At 53.0% G+C, this 21149-nt stretch overlaps 2 protein-coding genes across 4 annotated transcripts in view; one reads left to right on the top strand and one right to left on the bottom strand.

Moving 5' to 3' along the window:
• FAM53B (family with sequence similarity 53 member B) overlaps positions 1-20973 on the top strand; it is a 57782-nt gene extending 36809 nt beyond the window's left edge. Inside the window, exon 5 of one of the 3 annotated variants that reach the window (XM_072871504.1) lies at positions 17118-20973. In XM_072871504.1, the coding sequence (XP_072727605.1) occupies positions 17118-17447 (330 nt within the window). In that variant the 3' untranslated portion in view covers positions 17448-20973. The other 2 variants (XM_072871508.1, XM_072871506.1) reach the window with 2 other exon arrangements.
• Positions 20206-21149, bottom strand: part of LHPP (phospholysine phosphohistidine inorganic pyrophosphate phosphatase) — a 93553-nt gene continuing 92609 nt past the window's right edge. The window contains exon 9 of the transcript XR_012043999.1: positions 20206-20344. The gene's annotated coding sequence lies outside the window, so the exon portion shown is untranslated. The remainder of the gene's footprint in view (positions 20345-21149) is intronic.

Here is a 21149-nt window from a genome sequence, read left to right as displayed (position 1 = left end):
ACCTTTTGGGAGGAAAAGGTCTGATGGGTGGCGCAGGGCTGCGGCGGTGGGCGAGGAGCTGTGCACGGTGCCGTCCTCCACTCCCTCCTTGGTCCCTCTCCAGCCTTGCATCCTGGCCCCGTGCGGGACAGAGGAGACGACGAGGAGACAGCGGGACCTTGAGCCTCGAAGCAGAGCTCACGGCTGGGTCAGTGTTTTCCAGCATCTCTGTCCTTCAGCTGCTCGCTCGAGGCTCCGGTGAGGCTCTTGGAGGACACGGACGGACACCTTCACCCAGAGGTGTGACACACACGCATGCATTTCCCTTGCACTAGATGTGCCTGAAATTGCTGGCTTACAACTGCAGAGTTAACTAATTTAATTATCCCAGCCGGACCAACTGAGCGCTTCAGCAGTTAGGCTGAGCCTATCCAATAAGCTTTGCAAAACCCAACTGTATCAGATGACAAATCTGACCAAAATATTTCGCCAGGTGGGATCCTTGGCACACCGGCGCAGCACCGACCTTCCCTGCCCTCCGAGGATGCCATGCGGCAAAGACAGCTTCACCATCGCGTCAGACCAAGGGGGAAAGTTTGTCGGCTGGGAAACAGAGGGCTTAGCTGGGGAGATCCCGGGGGGTCAGCGGGAGCTTCCCTTTCCCTCCGGTGGATGCTGAGCCCAGGTGCACATTTATAATTTGGATAGCAATGGCTTTGGCATAGGCAAGTGACCCAAGGATGGCAAAAACCTAATCACTCGTATGTCCAAAAACAGCTCAGTCCGAGTTCCTGGAAAACCTTCAGCTTGAGGAATAGTTGTGTCTTCTCTGGTCACTGTCCACCACATCAAAAAATCCCCCAAAGCGAGACAGTGACGCCTGAGCACCCTGCGTTACTCAGCTACCCACAAGCATGAGATTAGACAAAAATAGTTGTCGGGGTGGTTCATGCTCTGCAAGAACCAATACGATAAAGAAAGGGTCCTGAAGCCCCGTGCTGCGAGGCACGAGCGCTGTAGGGACGAGGAGGGGATTGCCTGGGTGCAGCATCTGCCCCGTGCTGGTGGCAGCGAGAGCCATGGGCACCCCCTCTGCCATCCCCTCCTTGCTCGCCAGTCCAGGCTGGGTGGCCGGGGCTGGTGCCGAGTGCCCAGCGGTTGCTAGCACCGACAACCAACACCACCGTCCCCAAGGAACTCCGCAGCTGGGCTCCAAGCCAAGGCACGTCCTGCGGACCATCCCCGGTTTGCAGGGAGAAAACCCAGCGGGGTCCGGCTGCCCATGGACGTGGACCCCCGAGGCAGGGCTGTGCTGCTGGGTTTGGGGCAGCAGGGCTGTAGCAGAGTGGGAAGAAAGCGAAGCCCGGAGCCGTGCACGGGCCAGGGTTTTCGTAGCTATTCAGTTATGAAAAGCAGTTCTGGCAGGCTGCTCTCTGTGTGGGAGGACTGGCACAGAGGGACAAGCAGGATTAGGCAAGTTACGGTGAGCATTCTTGCCTTTGGTGGGGCGGGCTTTCGGGGCGTGGGGCACGGTCAGAGCCCTCCCTGGGACGGGAACGCCATAAAACCCAGCTAATTCCTTGTGGGGGATAAGCACGCTCGAGAAAACTCCGCAGGTTTGGGTCTTCTCCCAGGCTGCTTTTAGTGCCTCTCTAGGAATGAGACTGGAAAGTTAGGTGATTTCGGACGAAGAGCTGAAATAACGTCCAGGTGTCCGCGTGGCTGCACGTGTCCTCTGGTCTGGCTTTATATGGGGTAGAAATGGCTTGTGTGCAATGATCTTCGTGATTCAAAGCAAAGGAAAGCCAAAGTGTCCAGACTGGGCTTTCCAGTAGACCTCAAAGCATTCACTTTACAGATGGGGAAACTGAGGCACAAGGCACACCGTGAGTCCCTGGGCCCTAACAGCAGAGCTGGGGACCGAGCCCAGGATGCCGGGTACTGGATCAGCATCTGGCTCTGGCAGCGGATTGGTTAATTTTTCTCTTGTACTGGTAACCACATGTGTTTATAGGCCTGAAACCCGGTACCATAATCAAAATAAAAATAATTTGACCTGAAAGAAATGTTTTCTTCATACCAGGAGGGATATTTAGGCCAGGCAGGAGGGGAGGGAGCTGTTCCTGGAAGCAATTACATGGCCACATAACTGGACTAATTAAGAAAGAGACCTAAATGTTAAAGTTCTGCTGGGAGGGAAAATACTTGGGAAAACATTGCCTTTAATTCCTGAAAATCCTCGTTTTGTCTCTTCTCTCTGCAGTTCCCATAGCTCGGAGAGGGGCGGTGAGCCCATATCGCTCCCCTTCTTATTTACTCATACGGCACCAAACCAGAGAGGCTTCAACTTTGGGCGGAAACCAAACCATGAACACAGTTGTCGTTGAAATAGCAACAATTTTTAAAAGCCACAGCACCACGAAAATCCTTCTGCTCTTTTTAAATGCACGCCAATGCTCCGCTTTGTGCCTCCTCGCCTTCGAACTGGGTGTAAACCCGGCAGGTTGTGCTCAAGGGTGTGGGTGACGGCGATCTGGCATTTCATTACCCCGAGTCCGGAGGCAGGGGAGATGCAAAGAGGCCGGTTTCTATTCCTCGTCCCAAGCGAGGAGGGTTTGGGTACCGGGCGAGCTGCCTGGCATCTCCGACCACCCTTGTGCCCCTTAAAACGAGGACATCAGCCATCCTCTCATTTTGGTGCAGGGCTTGGGCTTGCTTTCCAACTTCAGCTTTTTTTTTCCCCTTTCCACGTGAAGCACAAGCCTAAGGAGGGCAACATCCAGCCTCCGAAATCCCAGCAGTTATTCTGACAGCGTGTTAATTAATCTCATGGCAATGTGGTCTCCTTCCTAGGTGCAGTGCTCTCGGTCTCGCTGCTCTGGGGACTGTGTCCGTACCAGCAGGATGCGATCAGAAATGGTTGGGATCAGATTTTTCCATGAGTTGGGAGGTTTCTGAAAGAGCTGGTTTTCTTTTTCTGACATGGGTGCGCCTAAAAAATATGGGAGATGAGCGATGTTGCAAGGGTGAGGGGAGGTGGCTTGGACCTCAGCTCTCCTCCTGGCTGGGCTGATTTCAGCAGGAACGGGTGGTTTCACCCTTTGCAAGGCACTAGGAGAAGCTGGCTGGTCGTATTAGGTGAGAAAAATGGATTTTCTAAAAAAACCTAGAGTCTGCCAGAGATGCTGTATGGTGGAGAGACACCTGCTTGGTTTTCCTCTCCCATGGTCTGGTGCAATCCTTCTCCAAAGGGCGCCTTGCCGTGTGGTGACCTGGGGACTTGCCATCTCCCACCTCCACGTCCGCCGCTTTCCGACATCTCTGTGTCAACATTTCCTGCAGGATTTGGGCTGTTGTGTGCCGAAACGCCTCGCAGCAGTATGAACGCTGGGTTTGGTGGCTTGTCTGAGTCATCTACAGGAAGCCAAGCCATGGGCCAACCCTGATGTTGGCGCGTGTGTGCTGGCTGAGCCGATTGCTTTCCTTCACACAGGCTCTGGGGAGCTGCAAGGGAGACGTAACGTCTGTCACACCGACGACGGCCGCCCCGTATGAGAATTTGCAATCATCCCCGGCAATGGCAAAACAAGCCCTCGCTATCTCTTGCCCATTCTGTTTCCTGCCTTGTAATATTTTGATATGGTTGTTACTGAGAGATTTTAGTTTGTGTTCACACATTTCCAAACACAGCTATCCTTTTTACAGTTTTTTTTTTAAGTGAATCATTTTTAAATAGATACTAAAAATTATATATATACATATATATGTTTGTTCAACCCCAGCCATGTTCCCTGCAGCATTAACCCCAAGCCGGGGTAGCCCTGGCTGGAAGCGGAGCACGGTCTTGTAGTGTTTGGAAATACAACTTGCGGTGGAGAGAAAGGCACAACCATCTTTGTGGCGTCTCAGCCATGGCACCGCTGGCAATAATTGTCAGACGTGATGAGAGATACTGGTTCCCACCAGTTGTAAGTGCACTGCTAGGATCTGTGCACTGGTAATAAATGAAGACTTGGGGGTGGCACCTGTGCCCCATTTCTGATGGCTCCACGAGGTTTTGACTTCTCTGTGAGCCTTCAAAGCATTTGCGGTTTGAAGAGCTACATCCCTCATAACAAATGCTGTACTACTGATGTCTTCTCCTCCTGAGTTTTCTCCATTCATCCATTTCATCCATTTACTTTCCTGCAAGGTTGTACCCATGAACGCTGAGGACTCCCAAACAAGCTACTTCTCCTCCTCCGTGAAGCTCCTTATTATGTAGTGTGGCATAGAGTATATGGGACAGAGAGTAGTCGCTATAGAACAAATAAGGCAATTAAAATACAATATGCCCTTGCATCTCCCTGGGATTATGGAGAGCTTCCCGTGGTTATGAATTCACCATAAATAGCTCTCCGCCCTGCGGGTGGGCTCTGACGGTTGGCCGAGAGGGTACTGGCAACAGTGGACACCAGCTTAGAAGATGGTGAGGATGAAGCACTGGGTCTGCTTGATAAGGAAGAGTTATAGAGAAGACTTTGTGCCTGAAGGACGCCTGTTACGGGAAGGGTGCTGAGATGTTGGAGCCGGGTACAACGGGGCTATTCACGTTGTGTGCTGGCTGCCGTAGACAGACAGCAGCATTCATGGGGTGACTTCACTGTCCTCCGAGGAGCACGTGCCTTCGCAGGATGGAGTCATCTGCACCAGGAATCACAAGAGCGTCCTCCTGAAATGTGGATGGGTGGTTCTTGCATTTTTTAGGATTAAAATCAGCTTCAGCCTGGGCTGGAGATCCAGAGGGTGTGTAATGCTCTCGATGGTTGGGAGCCAGGCTGTCCCCTGCCTTGTTCCCTCCAAACTAAGGAAAAACGGCAGTTTCCACAAGGATCCATGCATGAAGGAGCTCGTACACTCCCAAAGCTGAAGTCACCAGCCCACCAGCTTGGAAATGTTTCAGGCTGGTCTTGACGCTGAGTGGGGAGAAGTTTCAAACTGCAGGATGGGAGAAGTGGCCTCTCCTCTCCGACCACTCAGCTCTTTTCTCGAGGGGTAAAATTCTCTAAATTTCCACGTGAGAAGATCTTCTGCTTAAATTTTGGCAGCTTTCAGGCTTGCTGGTGAGGGCAGGAGGGACGGCACCGATCTCGGTCGGCGTCAGCACCCACTCGAGCCAGTGGCAAGTATTGCCAAAAGGTAGTGACGGGCGAAAATCTGGAGGTTTTAAATTCCAGTCGTATCCCAGGAAATAGTTTGCTCTTGATGTAACTTCTGAGACAGATTCCAGCTTCCAAGCCCCAGTGTTTTTTAAATAAACACGAATGAGAGCCTGCAAAGGTCAATTTGTGGCTTGGTGGGAAAAAGCCTTCGGTTCAGGATCAAAAGAAAATTACTCAGTTCGGAGGGTGCAGAGGACATTGGAGGCCGGCTGGATTTAACTGTGGTCAGACTATTACACATGCCGCCATCATTATTCATTGCCCCGGTATTTTTTTTTATTTAAAAACACAAGTAGTTGAAAAAAATTCAAGTCAATATTGGAAATTAGGTTCATAATGATGTTTACCCCTGGCAAGAACTGTTAATAGTTTTTTTTTCCCTCCCTATTCCTTTGACAAGTCTCCGTATTCGCTGAAGTATAGCAAACTTCGTCTCAGCTGGTGTCCGCCGAGGCAGGGTGGACCAACTGGCACTCACTGAGGTTGCCCACTGGCACAAGCCCACGAGCCCATGTTGCTGACATCCTCCTGCCTGCGACGCCAGGGCGGATGCTCGTACGCTGCGAGGAACTTCACCCCTGAAATATTTCCATTGCTTTCAGAGGTGTTTTGCATCAGTTTTTCCCTCTGCTGTGCTAAAAATAAGCGCTTTTCATTGGGCATCATAGATTGGCCTGGTCTAAGAGTTTTATCAGGTCCAAGTGTATATACTTTTAATGTATAGAGGGCAATATGTTAAGAGGAATGGATGCTTTGGAAGTTATGGCACTGGATTGGACCTCATACGCGCCAGCTCCGTTCCTGCCTCCTCTGCACATGTCCTTCAAGCAGAGTTTCCCTGCCTGAGTTTCCCAAATGGAAAAATGAAGACAATGCATTTTTTCACCTACCCCTGTCCATAAGCTCCTGAGGCCGTGCCGGCTCGGGTGGGATGTAATTTGGGTGCTACCCACAGCAATAAAACCTTGCTCTTAGGTACCGGGTCATATCGCTGCCGGAAGTAGCACACAAAAACGATCCATCTCCCGACAAAAGGCTGATTTGTTGGTGCAGCTCTGGAGTGACCATTTCAGGCAAGGTACTTCGGTATAGTCAGAGGATGCTCGTAGGAGGTGATTTATTGTAGCAGGCTCTATTTTAGTTACCCGACAGAGCTTTTAATAGCAATAACGTGTAATGCAACGACATCCATTGTTTCGATTTTACAGTCGAAACGGTCCCATCTGCCCCAGTTATAAATTTGTGACTCACCAAACACAATGGGCTGAAAATAAATTCAGCCGTGGAAGCAGAAACGGGCCATGCCCAGGGATGTGGGAGTTTCTGCCATTAAATCACTTTTCCAGCATGGGTTGGGACTTGTGCGTGTGGACGGGCTCTTCCGGCAGCATCCCTTGCCGGGGTGAGGGGGATCCAAGTGCCCAAGGGCCCGGCGGTACCGAGGACCATGCCCTGCCACCCCCTGCTCCCGGCTCCGTCCCCTGCTCCCAGCTCCATCCCGCCGCGGGGGTCCAGGGACGCGGGGTCGGGTGTTGTCCCCTTGTTCGCTCATGGGAGGACAAGGCTGGACACACAAACAAAGCTTGGCAGTGTCTGTCCCAAACGCACACAAAATCTGATTGTATCCCGAAGACGCGCATCTGATTCACCACATGCTGTTTAACCCTCCGGTGCCCGGGCTTGTACGCTATGTGGACCCAAAGAACAGCTTTGATAAAGCACAGAGATTCATCCTTGAATGAATCGACATGCTCAAAAGCAGCAACCAAAAGTGGTTGGTTGTGCTGTTTTTAAAAAAAACACCCAAACCCCAGCACTCCAGGAGGTTTCCAGGCTTGCTGCTCCCTCCCACGGTTCAGGTGAATGCAGCAATGGCAGGATTTGCAGGCAGTGGTTGGGTTTTTCTCCCCTCAAAGGTGCTTCATCGATCACACCTTCTCCTGCCAGGGGATGTCGGAGCCATTCGAAGGATGGAGCAGGGTGCAGATCATGGATCTGCGGCTGAGCCCAGTGCAGCAGTGGGAACGGCTCTTTTGGGCACTGGGAAACGTGGCTGTAGCCTCCTGGGCAGCTGGTGGTTTTGTAGAAAATATTTTTTCAACGACAAATTTTAGCGGTGATGGTCAGAAGTCACTTGGGAGTCTCTTGCCTTGCAAAACTCTCCCAAAGCATTTCAGAAAGCAGCAGTAAATAAACCAGGAGGGCAGTTCAGTTTTCTTTTCAAGAGAAAGATGCTCAAGATTAGCCTGAAGTGAAGACTGTCAGAAAAGTGATGTGTACTTCAACCGTGCATTCAGTTTGCAGGAGGCCGCGGTGCTGGGTGCGACGGTGGGTGCAGGTGCCCATGATGGGAGGTGGCCTCAGCTGCCCCGGGTAGCACCCATGCATCGTGCGGGGGTCTGCCCTGCCCTCGGTGTGTCCAGCTCGGGTGGTTTTATCACCTGCTCCCCGGGTTTTCTGCCTGTTTTCATCATGGGGCTGCCGCCTGCCTCGCGTTGGAGGCGTAGGGATCAATTGGTATCTGCTCAGCGCTTTGAAGATGTTATTTGGAGGATGGTGACTTGCCACGTTCCACCTGTGCACCATAAATCACCGCACAAGCCATTGCTCATCGCCAGGTCCCCTCTCCAGAGGGAAGGGCTCCAGGTCCCAGCTTGAGCTTGGAAAAACTGAGCCAGAGGCTGTGCCCGGGCTGGGGAGATGCTCGGTGGGTTTTCCCCACCAAGATGAGACGGGAGCAACCCCAGCCATTGAGCACCCACTTAGGAAATGACCCCTTAGGAGCAGTTATGGGTACGTGACTCCAGATCACTTACTCCCCTCACATTTTTAATCCAACCCAACATTAATTTGATGCCTGGGGAAAAGCAGGCTACCATCATCACCTTAAGTTAGTCACTGTGTGCTAAGCCTCCTCCCTATGTGTTGCGGGAGGTGAGATGCTGGCATCGGGAACTGTTTGGGATTAGGTGCACCCTTGCACCTCCTGCCTCGCATTTGATGTCCCAGGTTTACACACTGCAGCGCCGCCTTTCCATAAATTCTGGATTTATGGTCATCCACGATATGATTTTATCCCTTTACTTGCTGGTGGTTTCTTTAATGGCGCTGCTGAAGCTATGAGATGCTCCACATCTGCAGGCATCCCACTTCTTCATCGCTGCAGTTTCTCCCGCTCTGCACCTCCTCGGTGGGGAGGACACAGTGTCCTGCTGCATTGATATCACAGAATCACAGAATCACAGAATCGCACAGGTTGGAAAAGACCTTTAAGATCATTGAGTCCAACCGTAAACCTAACACTACCAAGCCCACCACTACACCGTGTCCCTCAGCACCTCATCCAAACGGCTTTTCAATACCTCCAGGGATGGGGACTCAACCCCTTCCCTGGGCAGCCTGTTCCAATGCTGGACAACCCTTTCAGTGAAGTAAAATTTCCTCATATCCAGTCTAAACCTCCCCTGGTGCAACTTGAGGCCATTTCCTCTCGTCCTATCACTTGTTACCTGGGAGAAGAGACCGACCCCACCTCTCTACAACCTCCCTTCAGGCAGCTGTAGAGAGCGATGAGGTCTCCCCTCAGCCTCCTTTTCTCCAGGCTGAACAACCCCAGGTCCCTCAGCCGCTCCCCATCAGCCTTGTGCTCCAGACCCTTCCCCAGCTCCGTTGCCCTTCTCTGGACACGCTCCAGCCCCTCAATGTCTCTCTTGGAGTGAGGGGCCCAACACTGAACACAGCATTCGAGGTGCGGCCTCACCAGTGCTGAGTACAGGGGGCAATCACTGCCCTAGTCCTGCTGGCCACACTATTTTTGATACAAGCCAGGATGCCATTGGCCTTCTTGGCCACCTGGGCACACTACCAACTCATATTCAGGCGGCTGTCAAGCAACACTCCCAGGTCCTTTTCCACCGGGCAGCTTTCCAGCCACTCTTCCCCAAGCCTGTAGCGTTGCATGGGGTTGCTGTGACCCAAGTGCAGGACCCGGCACTCAGCCTTGTTGAATTTCATGCAGTTGGCCTTGGCCCATCGATCCAGCCTGTCCAGGTCCCTCTGCAGAGCCTTCCTACCCTCCAGCAGATCAACGCTCCCGCACAACTTGGTGTCATCTGCAGACATACTGAGGGTGCACTCGATCCCCTCGTCCAGATCATTGATAAAGACATTAAACAGAACCGGCCCCAACACAGAGCCCTGGGGAACACCGCTTGTGACCGGCCGCCAGCTGGATTTAACTCCATCCACCACCGCTCTTTGGGCCCGGCCATCCAGCCAGTTCTTTACCCAGCGAAGAGTACACCCGTCCAAGCCATGAGCAGCTGGGTTTTCCAGGAGAATGCTGGGGGAAAAAATATGCTGTGGGAATGCTGTGGGAAACATCATCGCGACAGGGAGTCACCTATTTGTCTCAAGCACTTTGGGGCATGTATTAATCAAAGTGCTGGTGCAAATACAGGCTTCGTGTCACTGCCAGGGCAGTGGTGTCAATGAGGTGACACTGTCCCCGTGCTGGTGACAAGATTGGTGTGGGACGTAATGCCGGGCATCTGCTGGTGCATATAATTTATCTACATGAATTATAGCAGGAGAAGTCAGTGGAAGCGTTCAGCTGGAGCAGGTTTCCACTGAAATGGGCTGATTCAGTGAATGGAGAGAGTTTCAGAAAGCGTTTTGCTAAAGGACTTGAATGAGAGATTTTTGGAAGTTTGGTTTTAATTTCTATAAGGTCTTGCTTTATAATTTAGGGCATGAAGTGAGACCACGATAGTAGAATAGAAATATTACTTCTGTACTGAAAATGATGCGAATAATATGAAAATGGAATAGGGCTGAGATTCTCAAAAAATGTTGTTTAAAAAAAAAATTCCATATTAGTGATGTTTCTTTCTAACTTGGGACAAGTCAAAATACCAGCATCTCTGAATTCCCCCACAGAGGAGCCTCTCCAAACCCTGAAGTTTTGCCAGCTCTGGGGACGAGCCGGGTTCAGGCTCACCATTGCTCATGCCAGAACCACTCCAGTTAAATCCGTGGCGTTGCAATAGCATGATCGGGAGAGCAGCCCAGCCGCGATGCCACCGTCTCTGCTAGCAGCTCCGAGCGTGTCAGCGCGAGCGCCCTGCCATGCTCCAGGGATGCTCTGCCGCGCAGGGAGCGGTCTCTGGCCTCCTGGGGTGCAGAGGAGAAGGTGGGGAGGCTGCAAAAGGCTGGGCACAGGACGGATGGGCAACCTGGAAATAAATAAATACAGAGTAATTGCTGGTGGGGCTGCCTGATGACCTGTCTGAGCGAATGGACTCCTCCAGCTCGTAGCGAAGGGTTCGATGTCTGTTAGGGAAAATATTTATTCTGGGCAAGAAATGAGGATTTCCTCCGGGTATCGTTATGAATGGGAACGGGCCGGGAGGCTGCGCTGGGACCGAGGCGCACATGCAGGATGCTGCGGGATGCTGTGCACGGGTGGGACGGTCGAGCCCCGGAGAGCATCACTGCTCTCTGATTCCATGCATAGCCACGCCTGCTGTATTTCTCTGTGATTTCTGGGATACGTCTCTCCAGCATCTCCCTGGGGCTCTGTAGCACCGGGGGGTTCCCATCGGTGGGTGATTTAACAGCTTTTTCTTTTGCATTTGGGGAAACCCACTAAAAATCCTCACTGTTGTCGGGGCAGCTAGAGAGGTCCAAAGGCAAGAGCAAAACTGCGAGTAAAACCAAATTACCTCTACAGGATCCAAATGCAGCGCTAATATCAATGACTTAAAGCCTCCTTCTTGCCTTTTTTTGGTTTGTTTTTTTAATACTGTGGTGTGAAGTGTCTTGGTAGGATAATGGATAGTTCTGAGCCTGCTCGTGAAAGCTGTTTTTCACACCAAACAGAATAAAAGCAAAATTATCTCCTAAAGCTGTAGACTTCCAACACACCATCTAAGCGCCAGTGCCTGTTATTGCAAAATTAGGATCGGGGCTATGTAAATATTGCTCTTCATTAGCGGATGAGGAGGGGAAGAGGCGGGAAGGCAGACCCCGAAAACAAGGGCAGCATCGTGGTACCCGCCGGGAGCAGCGCGGGGAGCCGTCCCCTCCGTACGGGGATGCTGCTGCAGGCACGCTCCGTGGCACGTCGGCCTGACGAAGGCTGCAGGGCTGCCTGCAAATCGCTCAATGCCTCCATAGATAAAATCTAAAAAAACAACTAAAATAGCGGATGAGTTTGAGCTCCCTGACGTGGCACCACTGCGTGTAACCCAGCTGCGGCTCTGCACCAGGCACACGAGCTCCGTTTGCATTTCGTAGACCCCATAACTGCCTCCTGTGTTTTCCGTCCTCAGGTATTTCAGTCATTTCTTGCCCGACACTTCATTCATCGCTCAGAGGCTCTTTCTGCGGGAGGACAGGGTCGGTGTAAGACCCACGTCCCCCCCCCCCGATGGCAGTGTTGATCTTGGAAGCCGGTGCTGCTGAGCTGCGTGCGGCAGCGGTGGCCAGCGCTGCTCCGGGCGAGACAGCCACGTCTCCCGCTTTTTGGGGAGGCCAAACAGCTGCAAGCGAGGTGCTGGTGAGACCTGTCTGGGGCATCCACCGAGCCGGTAACGTGCACAGCCGGCGAGCGGCCCCAGCCCTGTGCCGCAGCCCGGGGCTGTTGGCAAAGCTCCTGAGATGCTCCTCGTGGTTACAAAGAGGAGCCCCAGGGCTGAGCAGTCCCTGAAGCAGATCTCCTTGCTCTGCCGGGTGCAGCTCCCTCCCCAGCTCCCTTCCTCCGCTTCCCGCTCCCCGGGAAAACAACCTGGGGAGCACCAACCTGAGGATGGAGTTGGAGAAGATTGTGGGTGCCTTAAAAGTGGGGGAGAGCACTGTGTGTGTGTGTACGTGCCTGGCCTGGATAACAGCAGCGTTATAATGAAGTTCTATAGCGCTTTAAAACCAAAGGAAACCCGTTTTCTAGTTGCGAGCACCCAGCCGACCTCCTTGGCAGCATGCGTGAGCGCTTTCCATGACACGAATGCCGGGTGGGACTTTGCCGTGATGCCAACGACCAAAGCAGCAGATAACAACCCAGGCTGAAGGTATTTTACAGCAGATGTTTGCCTCCGAGAGTGATTTAAACCCGAGCTGGGCAGAGAAGCCCCCAGCGGAGGTGACTTTGCCGGCTGGTGCAGGACGGGGAGGGCTGGCAGAGCCGCATCGTCCCCGCACGGAGCAGCACCGCTCGCTGCCCGCTTCCCCCTTTCCTTCTGGCACCGGGTTATTTTCAGCTTTTTGAAGCAACTGTAGCCCAGTGTGCTAACGGGAGGCGATGACAGCTTGGTAGGTAGGGCCGGTGGTGCTGACAGCTTGTAGCATTGCACCTTCCCCGGGAAAATTGCGGCAATCACCTGGCAGGGTGGAGAAAAAAAAAGTGTTTGTGCAAAAGCTGTGATCACCACGGGGATCACGGTCCTGCTAATATTTATTCTAGCAGATCCACCGTGTTTGCAGGGCCGCGTTTCAGGGAAAAGCTCACAGCTGGGTATTTTACGAGGGGAAGAGTTATACGAAGAAATGTTGCTGAGGGATTGCTCCAGCTCACTCGCTGTCGGGGCTGCCAGCCTCCAGCCCCCGTCCCCCGCGGGGACGCACGCTGAAGGAGAGGAAAAACCTGCAGAAAAGGATGGATGTGGGGGGTGAGTCCGTTCCCGCAGCCTGCCTGGCTTTTAGCCTTGGTCCCCACGTGGTGCGGAGCATCCCGAGAGCCCTGTGGGAAGGAGACGGGGCCTGGGCTTGGTCTCCACACGCAAGGGCTTTGCTCTGGAGGTCGGCTGGCAGCCCTGTGGCTCGTTCCGAGTGGCCCAGGGTTTCTTATTTGTATTTTAAAATGATTTTTCAGGTGCTTGCTTTAGTAATGTCTCCTTTTCTTCCTCTCCCTGAGGGACTGCCCGGCATGCTGGATTGCTGCAGCTTCGGGGAGAGGCGGGGGAAGACAAACCAGCACCTCAAATGGTCAGGAACGGGTTATTGCGGTTGTGAGCAAAAAGTGTTTTGGGTGGAAGGTGCGTTACTGATGCTCGCTGGGTGAAGTCAGGATGGCCACAAGCATCTCCCAAAAGCCACCTGTGTCTGATCCGGGAGGATGTCTGGATTCCCATGGTTTCCTTGAGATCAACAGCAGTTGGGATGCTTGCTACCCCTTTCGGTCTGGCGCTGAAGGGCAGAAGAGGGTTGTGGAGAGGCTCGGAGGTTGTGGAGAGGCTCGGAGGGGGCCCAGGGCTGCCTGGCCATGGGGAACAAGCACCGCATTGTGCCACCAAAACTGCTCTTTGGCCGATATCAATAGAGGACTTGACTGCCCAGTTTTGCCAGCTCAGCACTTCAGCACATGCTAAATTCACCCAATAAATAAAAAATGAGCAAAAAACCTCCCGATGGGTTGAGAACAGATGCTGCATTGATGCTCGTGGCTGATCCGCCGCGGCTCCACGGCCAGCGCAGGCGATGCTGGCGCGGTTATCACCATCTTGGGGGGTGTTTCCCCAAAACATCCCTCCCCGCACCCTTACAGCGCTGACCCCAGCTGCGCGGCAGCCGTCCCCCCCCGCTGGGAAGGTGAGGCGTGGGATTTCGTGGCAGTCGGTGCCTGTGAAAACTTGCTTTCCGAGCCGAGCACCGGCAAACCTGCGTCAGAGGGAGTGCCTCCACCCGGCACCCGCACGTGGCCTTCGTCCACGAGCAGCCGCTGCAGCACTGCGGGGCCGTTGGAAGGGTTTTTCCATCCTCTTACAGGGAAGGTAAAAATATTACCGGGAACGACTCAAGGCTGTATGTGGAAAATGTTGGGTTGCAGCATGTGTGGATTTGAGCAGAGAAAATGAGGCTGTTGGCTTGATTATCTTGCCAAAGTCCAATAAAATGCAAAATTTCCCTGAAAGTCAAGTACATTCATGGCTGTTCTCCGAGATGTGTCCAGGCTTGGAAACACTTTTCATTTGGATGGGAAGAGTGTGCTGTGGACATGTTTAGTTGCTCTCCAGGTTGCATCCTCCTTCATCCATCATTACAGGCATTGCCCATCTCCTTCTCCGAAGCGCTGTGGAGCATCTTCCATCCTCGCAGGATGCTCTAGCCCACCCACAGCAGCCCGGCACACCCGTGCCTGGGTACCGCGCCCAGGGAAGTGCCGGAGCCGGGAGATGAGCTCGATTAGCAGAAGGAGAAAAAGTAACGTTCTCAGAAGTGCCAGAGTTTTGTTTGTAGAAAGGATTTGCACTTCTGAGAGGGCTGTTGACTTTCAGGAGACTTGGGCTTTCAAGTACCTAAATCACTTTTGGAAATATGCTTGCAAATTTTTGTAAGTACTTAGAAAATGTTTCTCTTATGTCCTCAGGCCTTCTCCAAGTGCAGGGGTAATTACAAGTTGTCCATTAACCACAATGTGCAGATCTCTGCTTGAAGCTGTTACGCATTCAGCACCCAGGAGACAGACCACATGGAGAGGCACGGCTTGTATTTAAAACATAGGAGAAGGATGACGTGGGGACTGGGTGCAGTTGGGTTTTTAGAGGATAAATGCCTGGTTTTTCACATGGGCTTGGGGCTTGTGGGTTTTGGGAAGGTTTCAGAGACTGAAGGCCATGTGAAATGTAGCTCCCCAGCTTGGGCAGTGGCCAGCTCCTCCTTGGGCAGCAGGAACGTCTCCTTCCAGATACAACAGCCCGTGTGTCATCTCCTGCAACAACTTGTTTTACCGTGGTGCGTCATTTAGCACAGTGCCCAAAGCCTCTCAGCAACGTGTGGTCCGCGGGTACAAATTCAGCACAAGTACCTCGGCTTTCTTAAGAAATGACTGGAGTGTGAAGTAGGTGGGGCTTTGACCTGCATCCCTCAGGGGATACGTAAAGGGATGATTTTGCTTCATTTAGAGCCTGGGGTAAGTTATTTTGGTGGAGTTACTCCCAGCTTACCTGGATTTGAAAGAAAAACACCTCAAGCAAATGTGCATAAATTCCCCAGGAATGTTGGGGGGGATGTTTGGAGCAAGGCTCTGTCTTCAGGCTGCGTGTTTGGTCATGAACCGTGCGACGGCGGACTCTGCCGGTACCGACACTCTCCTGGTTACTCCAGCTTCAGTCTGGCCCAGGCTCTTGGAGCGAGCGTGTGAAGGAAACAGCATGGTGTTTGCCTTCCCCCAGATACATGAGTGCAAGAGACCCAAAGAGCTCTCCTACACCCTCCTGCTATCCCCAGGCAACCCAACATCCACGTTAGTTTAACGACATTTTGTCTAACCTATATTAACGGGTTCTGGTGGTGAGATTTTACAGCTTTTGGAAATCTTCAGCAGGATCTTTATTGTTGGAAACACAACACACCCTCCTACAGTCCCCGCTTGCTGTCTCCAGCCTAAACCCTACTTGTCCTAAAGTGTTCCTCGGAGGTCACCTTGTCTGGACTTACCAACTTCTTGCTGCTCCGGACTCTCAAAGAGCTGCCGGCATCTGTCTTTGCAGATTTCACCCCACCAGACAGCTTGTTCAAGAAAATACTGACTTGATGCCAGGCGCTGGTGAAGCCTCTGGGGAATCCCACCTGATCCGTATTTCCACCAAGGCATGTGCTACCCATAACTTGCCACAGAGTGTAGTTTTTCTCCTTTAGAGTAGTTTTGCTTCGTGTGCCCATCTCCTACCGCCTACAGACAAAACATAAGCCCTGTACCCATGCTGCGGTCTTCTCATCACGGAGGTTTCAGCTGACACTAAAAAAAGCCTCCCCGGAGACAGGGATCTTTAAAAGTGAGGAATCTCCTAACCCGGAGCCCTGCCGCATTGCGAATATGCTTCAGGTTTCATACTGCACGTAAATCCCACATCAGGAAAGGCAAACGTAAGGAGGAGGGGAGCGCTGGACGCTTGTGTGCTCGTACCTGTTTGTCAGTGTGGTTTCTGAGGATTCGGGGGCCGCAGATCAGCTGAGGATCTTCGGCTAGCGAGGGGGCTGCCTTCCCCCCGGGTATTTATTGGGTGCACATTCCGGCCCATCGGGTGGGACGTGGCCGGGCCAGGCGTCTGCGGAGCGAGCGCAGCATCGCACGCATTGCGAGAGGCTTGCGTAAGCTGCTGAGATGCTCCAGGGTCTTCTCCTGCTCAGAGCCAGCGGGATGGCCGCGTTATTTCCATTGGCATTCACTAATTAGGATTTAATTTGCTCCTTTAAAAAACAACTCGGGTAAAAGGCATGCCCGGTCAGGTAAGCACGCTTGCGGTCAGACGGCATCTCCGATGCAAAGGGTTTCGAATGCTTTGCGAGCTCCTCGTCATTGTCGGAGTTTGAAACTGTTTTGAAGAGGTGACAGTACATAAACTAAATCAGGTTTTTGGCCAAGGCAACCAGCCGTGGAGCCTCTTCATTAGAGAGACAAGGGACAGAGAACTGACCTCGCATGGCCTTTAATCAGGGAGGACAGCCACGAGCCAGAAACCCTCTCAGCCGAGGGTTTAGCAGCACCTGAGCTCCAGCTGCTTAAAGAAGGGGCTGAAGTTTCTCTTAGCTAGTTTAATAAACGGAGTTGTTGGAAACGTTCATTTATTTTTGGCAGAACAGCTCTGTACTGCCTTACACGTGCGACTGGGATGTGCATGGGGTGGAGGTGGTGATGGGGCCGATCCGGACCATGATGGGGATGTTTTCGATGCGTCGCCTGTTGCAGGGGTGGGAGAGCCGCAGGAGCTGCCGTGGGGAGGTCGGGGTCCGCAGCGGCTGCCCAGCTCCCGGGGACCGGGTGGCCACAGGCTGGGTGTTTCAGTGATCCACTTGCTTTCTGCTGGGACGGGGGGGCTTGCAGGTTTGGGGGTCGGGGGAACTCTTGGTTCACCTGGTGTAACTTCCAGCCCAGCTTCAGGATTCCCTCCGGTCCCCGTCCCCACGCCTGTCTCAGCTGCCTCTTTCCCCTTGCCTTTGCAGAACCGCCAGACTTTCAACAGCCTTACCTGCCTTAGCACCGCAGCCGAGGACGGCTCCCAGCGGCTCCCCGGCCCCCAGCCATGGACCGCGGCCCCCCGCTCCCCGGAGGTGATGCCGGGCAGGACCCCCGCCTGCACCCCGGTGCCGGAGCCGCCGCGCTCACGGGCCGATGAGTGCCGGGCCAGCAGGGACGACCTCTCCTGCGAGGAGGAGGAGGAGGGTGGCGGGAAGGAGGAGGACGGGGCGGTGTGGCGGAGCGGCGGGACGGCCGCCGAGAGCCTCTTCCAGCTGGACGGCGAGATAGATATCGAGCAGATAGAAAACAACTGAGGAGGGAGCGGGTCCTCTCGCCCCGGGGTCGGGGGGCTGCCAGCAGAGCCGTGGAGGGCTCCCTGCCGCCAGCGCGGGGCTTGCGGGGTCCTGCCATTGCTCCCCTCCTGCCAGCTGGAGGGGACGAAGCAGCTTTGCCAAAATTTCATCAGGTATTTAGAGCAATTTGTGTGCGTGCGTGTGTAAATCTTGAAATTCTTTGTAACTACTGTAGCCAGATATCAGCTAGTCGGAGGAAACTGCCTGTCCGACTGGGGAGACCAGGCGCAGGGATCGCCAAAAAACTCGCATTTAGCGAGTGAACGGCTTTTGCCAACGCAGGGTTGGAGCTGATGGGGCCAGCCACGCTCCCCCGGGTCCCGCCTGCGCTTGTTTATTAGGGGATGCGCAAGGAGAAACCACCCCCCACGGGACTGGAAAAGCGGGGAAAACCAGAATATTGAGGTGTGCAAACGCAGCGCTGGCTGGCGGCTGCGGGGGCGGCCGCCGCTCCTCTTCCCCTGCCGCATCCCGCGCGGCCCCCGCACCCCCCTCGCTCCCCACATCCCTGGCAGTGCCGTGAGAAGGAAATCACAAGTGAAGTGTTTTGCTTAAATTTAATAATGGTAAGAGCTGGATTTTTACTTCTTTTTTTTTTTTAATTTTCCTTTTCCTGATGAGGAATTAAAGGGACCCCCAGCCCACACAGCTCCAACGCGGGGCGGCACCCACAGCAGCGCTCGGCAGGCGCTGCCCGAGGGTGCTCCAATGCCTTTCTTCCCTATTTTTTTTCTTCCCAGTCCCCTCTCTCAAACCCGTTGGGAAAAAGCCCCGAATAGTCTTGGTGCCACCCTCGCTCGGGTTCCCAACACCCAATTTTGAGTGGGGCCGGGCCATTTACCCATTTACCCACGGCTGTGCCCTCTTTGCTACCGAGGCACGGCTGCCACCCTCTTTTTTTTTGCTCTGTCTTACTGTGAAGGGGCTGCACGCCCAAGGCATGCCGCGGGGTTACTTGACAAAAATCAGCTGGCGAAAGGCTGAAAATCCAGGTAGCAGCACTGAAAGCTTTTGCTCTTCCTGTGCCTTTTTTAAGCACAGATAAAGTGGTGACCGTTATGTTTGTATGATATGAATTCTCTTTGGTAAAAATAAGCAGTCCACTTCCTAACAGGTTTAGAAGGACACATATTTTTTTTTTCTCCCTCTTTTTTTTTTTTGTTTGTTTGTTTAAAGCTCTAGGAAAGCTGTACGAGTGGCTTCCAGCATCTTCTGCAGGTTCCCTCAAGCTCAGGGTTTAGTTCCCGAGCTCTGCAAAAGTGAGAAAGGAAAAAAAGTCATTAATACCAACAGCAATTGAAGACATGACGTTTTTAACGGGGTTCAGCACACCCGTTGACAAAGCTTTAGGAGTCCGTAACTCAGAAAGGGCTAAGAGCCACTGGTACAGGTTTTATTCATCATTTCTGGTTATGTTAGTGCACTTTTTTCTGCGGTGGTTCGGGATGCGTGTGGCATCTCCCACCACAGTGGAACCCATCAGCTGTTATATAGCTTTATCCCTGTCCTGGCACCGCAGAGGTTTTGCTGGCGGCAGTGGCCACGTCCGCTCCCTCCAGGCCGGGTGCTGGCAGGCAGAGCCAGCCCCAAATATTTGGGGAGGGGATGGCAGGGATGTCTTTTCATTTTGGAGAACCCTCCAGCTCTCTTAAAGTGGCGCTTGCTGCATCGTTTAAAAGAAAACGCGTCCTGGCTTCATTGTTAGCCCTCCTGCAGTGGAAGGCAGTGCCCGTCTCGGACGTTTTGGGAGGGTCCAGCCACGCCAGCGTTTCCCCAGGCTGCGGCCGCCCCTCTGGTCCGTGTCCCTGCAGCGGCACAGCCACAGCACGGGGCTCAGCTTTGAGTCTTCCTGATGCTCGATACCCCCCACCACTGACGCGCCCCCGCTCTCGGGGGGCACAGCTCCCGCTGGCCACGGGCACCTCCTCAGCTGCCGGCTCCCGACTGACCGAAAAAGGGCAAATTCACCCAAATCCACGTCCGGCTGCTGCTGCAGAGCTCCGGGTGGGCTCTCGCATGTGCATCACCGGGGCTGTAATTCCTAAGGGCTTCTGTTTTCTTTCCAAGGGCTGCTACCGGTGCCATGCTAACCCCCCGGTAGGAAGGTGCCCAATGGACCACTACCCAGCTGTACTCGACGTAGCCGTAGCATTCAGTTTACATACAGCACAACCCGTTTGCCTTACTAAAGACGCTTCTCCAATGAGTCATGGCCTTATACTGGGCACGTTAGCGTAGGCACAGACTACAGTTAGTGACGGTTTTGAGGCCACGGTGGTGTTCTGTTGGGTATTTCGTTGTTGGGTTTGTATGATTTCATGTACTTATTCTCAGTTTAAGAAAGCCTTACTTTAAAAAATTTTTTTTCCTCTCTCTCTCTCTGTAGAGGTAAAACATTTGTGGATTTATATATATATAAATATATATATAAATAAAGTAATTAAAAATATTAAATATAATATAGTACGTGCCTCAGATTCAGGGGACATCCTGTTGATTGTAAAGTCAGAAGTGGCGTTGCTCCCTGGCATCAGGAGATCCGTACCCTACGCCCGCAGCGACCGCAGCGGGAGAGCGGGGCATCCCCCGGGGTCCTGCTCTTGGTTTGGAAAGGACTTCACCTATTACACAGACGCTTTGGTAACCCCCCCCACCGGCAAATTCCTGCCAGCTGCCAGAATGTGATATTAAAGTAATATGCAGACAAGGGACGTTATTCCTTGCTAGGTAGCTAAAACAGGCTCATTATTGTGAAGCGACTCGGTGGCTTGTCCAAGGCATGAGCCAGTCTGGCCAGCAGCCATTTCAGGATGACGGCAAGCTGTGTCAGCAGCAATAAGGGTTCATCAGTACGAGTCCTGCAAAAAAAAAAAAAAAAAAAAAAAAAGGATTTTAATAGGAAAAGTCTTAGCATGCACACGGGGAGTTTGCTGTGTGTTTGCAGATGCAGCTCTTTGAGCCTGTTCTATGAAAGATTACATGAAAGAAAAGACAAAAGGAGGTATTTGTAAAATAGATTGTAATTTTTTCCATGTTATAGCATAGCCTATTTGGCCAATAAAGTTGTGTTTCAAGTGCATTGTTGAAAAGCTCCTGGCTGAACAGGCTAACAGACTTACGTAGGATGTTATAGGATTGTAGCAGTGCTTTACAGCGTTTATGGGTTTGATGTTCAAGAAATCAAAAGAAGAGGATGGCCAAAAAAAAAAAAAAAAAGAGAAGAAGGAGAAGAAAAAAAAAAAAGCCTTCTGAAGCTATGACCTGTAGTAGCCAAGTCTCGCTGGCAATTGCACAAGCGCAGCGGGATGTGCGTGTCCCGGGGAGGGGCTGCCCGAGGTGCCCACCGGTGCAGGCTGCCCGCTCCCCGGGCGGGCGAGGAGGCTGCCCACGCGTACCCCTCCATGACTTGATTGCACTAGAGCAGCTCAGTCTCAGGAAATTGCTTGTTACTTTTACTGTGTAAATAAAGCTTCCTGGTTCAATAACCCCCGGCCGGCGTCTCGCCTCTCTGTGCCGTCCCCGTGGCCGAGCGCTGCGGCGGGGTCGGGGTGCTGGGGTCACCGCTGCCCCTCGGGGACGGAACGGCCGGGTTGTGGCACCGGTTGGGGTTTGACGGGGCAGAGCTGGGTGCGGGTGCAGGAGCCCCGCATGCCTCTCCTCTCC

Source organism: Ciconia boyciana, chromosome 8 (assembly GCF_034638445.1).
Source record: "Ciconia boyciana chromosome 8, ASM3463844v1, whole genome shotgun sequence".
NCBI lineage: Eukaryota > Metazoa > Chordata > Aves > Ciconiiformes > Ciconiidae > Ciconia > Ciconia boyciana.
This window is presented reverse-complemented; position numbering and strand designations above follow the sequence as displayed.